The sequence below is a fragment of the Myotis davidii genome, unplaced genomic scaffold (genome assembly GCF_000327345.1).
Source record: "Myotis davidii unplaced genomic scaffold, ASM32734v1 scaffold376, whole genome shotgun sequence".
NCBI lineage: Eukaryota > Metazoa > Chordata > Mammalia > Chiroptera > Vespertilionidae > Myotis > Myotis davidii.
The window spans coordinates 3,238,906-3,247,522 of record NW_006288121.1 but is presented as its reverse complement, the minus strand read 5'-3'; the positions used below and the strand labels follow the sequence as shown (position 1 = coordinate 3,247,522).

General features: G+C 42.0%; 1 protein-coding gene across 1 annotated transcript in view; it reads left to right on the top strand.

Annotated features, from left to right (window-relative positions):
- Window positions 1-8,063: 8,063 nt before the first annotated feature.
- The window catches only part of SKIDA1 (SKI/DACH domain containing 1), a 4,040-nt gene continuing 3,486 nt past the window's right edge, over window positions 8,064-8,617 (top strand). The window contains exon 1 of the mRNA XM_006759938.2: window positions 8,064-8,613. Within this exon, the coding sequence (XP_006760001.1) occupies window positions 8,269-8,613 (345 nt within the window). The 5' untranslated portion in view covers window positions 8,064-8,268. The remainder of the gene's footprint in view (window positions 8,614-8,617) is intronic.

The following is an 8,617-nucleotide window of genomic DNA, read 5'->3' as shown; positions in this document are numbered from 1 at the left end:
CGCGCGGCCCCAGGAGAGGGCGGCGAGGAGCCGGGGTCAGAGGTCAGGGCCCTGGAGCCCGGCTGGCCGAGCCCCCGCCCCGCCCCCACGTGAACGCGGCGAGCAGGAGGAACCTTTTTGTTTTCGCCCGGCCTGCGCGCCCCCATATTGACCGAGCTGCTTCTCCGGGGCCGGAGGAGAGGGGAGCTCCTCGCGGCTCTCCTAACCCCACCCCCCTGCCACCGCCAACACACAGCCCAGCTCTACCCTTCCTCCCAACGCACGCCCCAGCCCCCCGGACCGGCTGGCAATAACGCAGTAAATTTGCTTTAACAACAAGTGGGGGTGGTTGCATTTACTCCTCCCTCTCCTCTCTCCTCCTCTCGCTGCGGCTCTTGACACTACTACAAACCAGGACTATAAACATAAACATGTGTCACACTGTAACTGGGCAGGTAATATACGCGTTTGGGGGAGGGGGGCTTGCCTCGTCGCTTGGGGGGCAGTAAAAAATGTGTTTCACGTGCTGGACGGTTTAGGGGGCTCCCCCCACACACACACACACACAGACACACGCTGATCCGTTTATACGATGCCGCCGGCACTCGGTCACTGACTCATCCAGCCACACAGACCCACAAAGCAGCCTTGCCCGTAACCACCATACCCCAAAAGCAAACACATTGCAACACGCATCTCTCTCCCCGTCCAGCCACCGCTGCCATGTCCTCTATCAGCAAAAAGTAGCGTCAAGGCTTGAATCCCCTTTTCTTTTTAAAAATTCTTTTCCGGATGGCAACATGGAACATTTTTTTTCAACCTGCATAGTACCCTGGTCTCTCCCCCTCGACAGTACCTGCACGTTTTGTGCGCAGAAAGCCCCTCAGACAGCAAGAAAGGTGATCTCAGTGCTTGAGTTCGAAAACTGGGAAGCAGGGGCTCTTCCTCTGACTTTGCCTTCCTGCCTCTAGCAACTTCTGTCTTGAGTTGTTGCCACCGGCGTGGTGGAGAGTCGCCACAGCATGTCTTTATTATCATTATTTAGTCTGTATTCACAATGCCCCTCAACTTTTTTCTCATTCTCAGTTCGACAAGCCTAGCAATAGCTACTTAAGGTAGAGGAAAACGAATCCCCTGGAAAGATTTTTGGCTTGAAACGGAGGGAGAGACAGAAAATATTCAGATGGAGAAGTGGTTCCCTTTGTTCTTTCATTGTTTCTCTAGGAACTGGTGAATACAAAGACAAACACTTACCTTCTCTTCTTTTTGCTCCAAAAAACAGACGTTCCCATCAGCCTGGAAAATACACAATCCACCTTGAAAGTAACTACGGATGTCGGGAGAGTTTGTATTTCATGCTTTTTCGCTCTCTGCCCTCTTTTAGCGTAGGATTAAGTTGCCGAGCACGTTGCTGCAAGCCGTAGCCCCCCGCCTTAGTGAATCGGTCACGTTTAGGACCCTCTAAGTCCATCCTAATTCTGCCTGCAGAATTGAGGGTATTGGAGCTCCAAACTTTCAATAGGAAAGGGGCCTGCGACTACCCAACCAACTTACAAATACCTTGACATTTTTTACCACTTTATTTTTATACCACAATCACCAAATAGAATTTACCAAGAAATATTAGATCTTTCTTCGAGGAAAGTTGTGTTTTTTTTTAAGTTTATTCTTAGCAATGCACTGCTTAGATGTGGTAAAAAAGGAGGTTTAAACGGGCATTTAACTGAACAGTGTGTTTTCCATAATGTTTGTTATGCCATGTATGTTCTAAAAACACAAACAAAACACTGCTAGAACTGAGAAAGGAAGCAAATAGAAGTTTGAAATATCATGTTGAGGAATGACTGAAAGAAAGGCTTTTTTTGACTGTGAACATTTGCCTCAAAAGCGAAAACTAAGCTTTTCAAAGTTAAAAGATTTAATTTTCACCCTATGATTTCAAAATTAAAAAAAGTGACTTTCCTGGTTAGTATGTGATGTTTGTGAGTGTGTAGTGCCCAGCCTGGTGGGCCTTCCTGTCCAAACCTTGTTTAAATCTGATTATGATGTGATTTGTTGAAGTCATGAATATGAAATGATCCTTGTGTATCCATAAATGTGAACTTGGGATTTTTTGATCTCCCGCTTTTTTGTGTGCGCCCAGTAGCTGCAGCAGTGGAAGACAGTGATTGGCTCCAGTGCTCCTAGAAGGATTTGGGCTGAAGCCAGGGGAACAGAACCAGAGGATTCCCTTTACAGAGGCCATCAGGCCCCACCAGGCCCCGCATGCCTTATCTTTCCCTTTTCCTCTCAGGGGTGCTCAGAATTTCAGTATGGCTTCAGCAACCCATAGGTAGGCCTCAGCACTTAGTGTCATCACTTCAGTCTCTACACATTTGGACCTTGTGGAAAAAAAACAAAACAAAAAAAATGGGGTAACACAAATACATTGTGGCTCTTGATATTTGTGTATTATATACTATATCAAAGTTGAACTCCACTTTCTCGGATTTTTTTTTTCAATATTCAGGATCAATTGTGAGAGACCCTGGTGTCTCATAGGAAAATATTGTAACAAAACAAGATAATTGGGGGGAAAGGCTGTTGTAGTAGGAAAACTGGCTTTTCTTTGATAGCATTTAATTGGAATTAAAAGATTCTTGAGCTGTAAACATTATTTATTCAGCACACATGAACAGGCATTGTTTTATCACCATCATAATTATGGTGTCCTTTAAACTAGCTGATAGCAGGAAAGATAAGGAAATGTGCCTGTAGCTTCAGATCAGGTCTCCCTCCTTTCTTTTTTTCCCTCCCTCCCCTCTCTCTCCACTCTCCCTCATTCCTTTCTTGGTCATTGAGTCCCCCATGGCCCTTGAGATGAGGAAAACAGGAAAATTTGGCCTAACCATTTTTTACATCATGAAAGTGATTTGTACCACACTCTCATTTGATGCAATCTGTAACTTTCTAGTCTCCTATGTTTATGACTGCTTTTTAGCTTGCAATATTTGCTATCTGAAGAGTTGCTCACCTGTATAAAATTTTGTCCATTAAGGTTTGTTGCTTCACCTTTGTCTAATTCAGAAAGCACACTCTTAGGGCTTTTTTGTGAACAAAGGCTCACAAAAAACCCTTTACCTCCAAGGATTTGCAAATTTATAAAGGCTGCATAGAATTCAAGATGAGTCAGGGGGCAAAAAAAGGGTAGGAGGTCATTGCATTTTGATTATGGGTCAGTAGACAACATGGCATATACTGTGTCCCAAACTTCTGTTAAAAACAGGATTTTTAAATGCCTAAGAACAGAAGGATGGGCCCTTTTGGAGATTTGCCATGATTTGTTTGGATGAGACAAAAAGAAAAAAAATAAGGAAAATATACTAAGTTATAATTTAAGTTTTTTAATTTAGCCATTTCCTCCTCCTCTATTCTCAAGTTCTCCTCCCAAACAGCAAAGAACATGTGAGATTAGATAAATTTAGGTAAGAACTGTTGACTATCACACAAGCTTTTATTGTCTTACAGCCTCAATTAATTTAACCATATGAGGCTTTGAATTATTATTATTTTAGTCTTTGTTATAAGTATTATAGTTACTTTTGGTTAACAGCACAAAAAGCTTCTTTTATGCTCCTAACTAGTACACGTACATTGTTGAGGCCTTTGTGATGTTCCTTGGTCTTTTCTGTCTGAATTCACTTTGAACAAAATGTGCCCAGCAATCTTTAAAACAAATGTATATGGTGAAGAGTTAGGCAGTGGGGATGGTGTTGGGGGGCTGTGGTGATCCTCATTTAAATTACGTATGTATGGATGAAAGCTTGGAAGGAAAAGGATTATTTTAATGCTCTTCAGTACTTTGATTATAAGACAGTGTAGTGTAGAAATACAAAAGTACTCTTAGGTTTTCCTTCAGATTTTCAAAAGAACTTTCCCCATTAGTAAACTATTTCTGTAAATTGCTATTGCATTTCCCAGCTAGCCATTTAAAAAGACTGTAAATGTCGTGTGCATTACTTTGCCCCAGAAGAAAGAGGTCAGACTGAATTGCAATGGTATTTAAACATGAAATACGGTAAAAATAAATCAAAATAGATAATCTAAAGGTAAATTTGGCACATTCACACAGGATAAGTAAAGACAAATATGTTCATATCTTCATAGCCCATCCCTTTAAAACCTGAAAGTGCTGATTTTTTTTTTTTACAATAAATGTAGATGTAAGTGAACATATAGAATGTATTTCTATCTGTATTTGTCACAGAGGGTTCTTTAGCAAGCAGCTTTGTTTTCAAAGCTAAAATACTTTTTATTATAGTGTATAGATTATGCATTCCTCACAGAGTAAATAATCACATTTAACTTATAAACTCAAAGCCTTTCATTATATATACCTAAATTCTCAATAAGTAATTTCCTGGCCCCTCAGAGATGGATATGCACATAATGTTAATTTGGGCATATCCACCAACATATGTATATGAGTTTGAGAAACATAGAAGTTGATATATCTTTTCTTAAAAAAGAATTTGAATACAGTCCATCATCTGAATTGGGTTCATCTTTGATTGTAGAGGCGGCTGACATGGTCAACAAATTTATCAAAGAAATCCCCTGGCTTTTGAAGAATAGTACTTTATACATCTGGATCTGCACATCCAGGCAAAGTAAGTAAATTATTGCATAACTTTAAGCATAATTGATACCAGACACCTTTAATTTTTCATCCCCATTCTTTTGGCCAGCTTTCACATTAATAATCTAAGCCATAAATGTTGGTAGCTATTGATCGAACTCCCCTGTGTGCATGCAAATCCATCTTAAAGTCCCCTGCCTTTCATGTGTGAGCGCTCAGGGGCCTCTCCTAGATCTTTTTATGGGGATCGACCCCCAATGTGCCTGGAGAAGACCCCGGATATGCAACGTGGGCTGATGGCCACAAGAAAGCTGTCTGTCACATTCTCTGTGTGTGTATCTGTGTGAATGCGCGTGCTCACGCCTTCACACATACACACACACACACACACACACACACACACACACACACACCGATGGGGGAAGTTAAAGGAACAAAAGAATGTATTAGACAAGAAGAAAGATGTGTAATAGGAGTATTAAAAATGTATAAGTGTATAGGTGTCTGGGTGCACATACGAAGATATTCCTATAAATTGAAGGTCTAGACAAATTCCCAAATCCCCCAGCCTTTATATTTCTCTTTTTGACCCACCTGATTATACCCTTAGTTTAAAAAAATACTTAATACTCTACTAGTTTTTAAAACCACCTATATTGTCAGTATTTTAAAGATTGAAAGAGAGGAAAGGAGAGGGAAAGAAGGTAATTTTGAAACGGCTACTAAATCATGTTGCCATATGCAGGAGGAATAGGAGTGTGTATGTGTGTCCGTGTGCGCGCACGCGCGCGCGGCCTAGTGCGCGCGCAGGCGCGCAAATCTAAATAGGAATCAAGAACAACTAGAACTACCTGCCCCCCCCCCACCCCCGAAAAAAAAAGAAAGAAAAGAAAAAAAGGCGTGGAAGGGGGCAACGCTGTAGGCAACCTATTGTAATATCTTCTCAAAGGCTTTTTCTGAGTTTACTATTTCTTGGCTGTTTGATCGAAATCTTAAGGCTGGGGGAGGGGAATTGGACGGGAGTTGGGTGGGAGGAAGAGGCTGGCAGTATATAAGTGCATCAGGAGGAATTTTAAAACATTGTTGCTAGCAATTGAAAGACTGTGGTTATTCTACCTTAAAAAACAAACATCAGCATCTGCTTTTCCTGGAAACTTTGCTTTCTGCTTAAACCTTGTGCATTTTCCCTCCTGTGAAAGTGAAAGAGAAAAACGCGGTGTGATGGATCCAGATGCAAAAGAAAGCCAACTCGGTGGATGGTATTAGCTGTGACGAGGCATTGTTCATTGCCGCCTGTGGGTTACGTTTAAAGCCTGAAATATCACGAGATCCATTCAATGATCCTTCTCTCATTCAAGGGACAAAAATGTAATTTGCTGTAGCTCTGATTTCTTGGATGGAAATGCTAGCCTTAGATTTCAAAGGCAAGAACTAGACATCGCGGTTTGTACACACATTGATTAAGTTGAAGAGCGGCGATTACATCTGTGCTGAGTGCAACAGTAGTCCAGGGCTGACTTTTCAAATCCCAACCTCTGAGTTACAGACTCTCTTAAATAGACTTCCTTAATTTCCGGATGCACTTCTTGAAAATCCCAATTCTCTTCAAAATTCCTGGGAAATTACAAGAGATCTAAGGGTGGGGGTGGGGCACTATGGCCGAGATTTCATGCAAACTACCTTTTTGTATAAGATTCCTCAGTTTTTATCTTTTTTCTATTTTAGAGCTATATCTGCTTTTGCTAGCCAGACCAGAGGAGTGAAAGCTGGAACTTTTGAACGTGAAGGAAGAAATTATTGTACAATTTTTTTCTTGCAAGCTCAGAAATATCCATTTATTCTTTTGACCTTGCCGATGTCTGTTTTTGGAGGAATAAGGAAACAAATGTATGGGTTACATTTATGCTGTAGTTGCAAACACCTAAGGGTTAAGAAGATTTTGCCGAATTTTGCAAAGCAGCCAACAAACCGCCTTGGGATTGTGGTAACACAACTGGGAAGACCCTTGCTCTCATTTGGCAATATTTTGGATATCCTTGAAAATGACACCAAAATACGCCTTAATTTGAATAAGAAGAGGTTAAACAATATTGATATTCATCCAAAGTGATTTTTTTTTAAAAAGCAGATGCTTGGCTTTCGTAGGGGAAAAATGAGAGTTGTGGAAGATTCGTTTAAACTACCAAGTAAAAGCATCATAGATTACTGAAATGGTCTGCATTGTACATCAGCATTCTCTTTTCACCGTCATTACGTAAAACCTCTGGATGTACTTTGGGCGTTTTACGTTTTCTTTTCTTTGCTGCAGAAACAAGCTGCTCCCTGGAATTCTGACCTGCGGTGAACAGGATCTAGGCAAAGGCTGTGCTGGGGACTCTGGATCCGTCCCCAGTCCAGCCTGGTGAATTGTGAAAAGTGTACACATTTCTAGCTTATCTATGCTTTGTTATGGGTCTGACGTGAAACTACCTCCTCCCTACACCATCCCCCAGCAGAGAACCCAAATCCAGATGAATTGTTACAGTGTTTTGGAGCTGGAGCCCTGAACTGCTTCCTTGGTCAAATAACTTTGTTTCTGGTTGTAAAAAAGTATTGCAGGAGGAAAAAAAAAAAAGGAAAATCGAGCGAAATTCAAAACGTAAGTCCATACTGGGGCGATTCACCGCGTGGGTTTAACTTTGGAGCTCGTAGCCGGTCTCCTTCTCCATTCCCATAAGGGAAATACCAGGCTATTCTGCACATTTTCACTTATGCTCCATTTTCCAAAGGAAAAGGGGGGCGGGGTGTATCTATATAAGCTTGATAATGTTTTTAAAATGCTTTTCTTTGAAATAATAGCTGTAGCGGTAAAATGCAAATAAAGCAAAAAAAATAGGCAATATTCCTTTAAAGGCGAATATACAGGTTTGTTTTTTTTTTAAGCGTACACACACTGGTTCAGATGAAGTCTGTGAGTCAGGCTGTTTCTGAGCTCCGATAGTTTAATGGAAAGATTTATATACCAACTGTATTATTTACTTTGGGAGGGGAGGTGGCAGTATAAGGGTATGCTAATTAGTGGGAGATTTTGGGGGGAAGGGGTGGAATATCAATTTTTATTGCATCACCTGTCAGGAGTGTCCAATCAGCGTTGGCTTTAGGGGAATTAATTGATGAAGGTGTCTCCGGACGAGCTCACTTCACTCTGTCATTTTATTTGTAGCTAAAGCAGCGACGGGAATAGCAGCTGCATTTCTTTTCTCTTTCTCCCTTCACATTCCATTATCAAAGTGCTCCAATGGAGAAGGAAGAAATAGAGGGGCCCAGGTACTGATCTGCATCTGGGACTTACACTAACACACTGGCAGATCAGAAGCCGGATGGTTTTTCCCCTCTTTTAAAAAAACGAAAACCAAAAAAACAAAAAGGCAAGAATCAAGTTAGTGTAATTTCACGTTTGTTGTTTTTTTTTTTTTAATCGTTTTTTTGTGTGTGTGTTCTCCCCCCACCCCCCCAATAATTTCGCCTAGAGTTTGGCACTCCCTTCGCCGGGAATAACAGTCTTTGTTATTTTATTAGCAGGATGCCTTGAGACACACGCAGCATCTGGTGGAGGATTAACATACATACATGTGTATGTATGCGTCACGTATATATTTGCTGCAAATGGTGGGGATCATTTAGTGCCCGAGATGGGAGACCTGAAGTCAGGTTTTGAAGAGGTGGATGGCGTGAGGCTCGGCTACCTCATCATTAAAGGAAAGCAAATGTTTGCCCTCTCCCAAGTCTTCACGGATCTGCTGAAAAACATCCCGAGGACGACCGTGCACAAGCGCATGGATCATCTCAAAGTGAAAAAGCACCACTGCGGTCTGGAGGAGCTGCGGAAACTCAAGGCCATCAACAGCATCGCCTTCCACGCCGCCAAATGCACGCTCATCTCCCGGGAAGACGTGGAAGCGCTCTACCCCTCCTGCAAAACCGAGCGGGTCCTCAAGACCAAGCGCAGGAGGGCCGGCCGGGCCCTGGCCACGAAGGCGC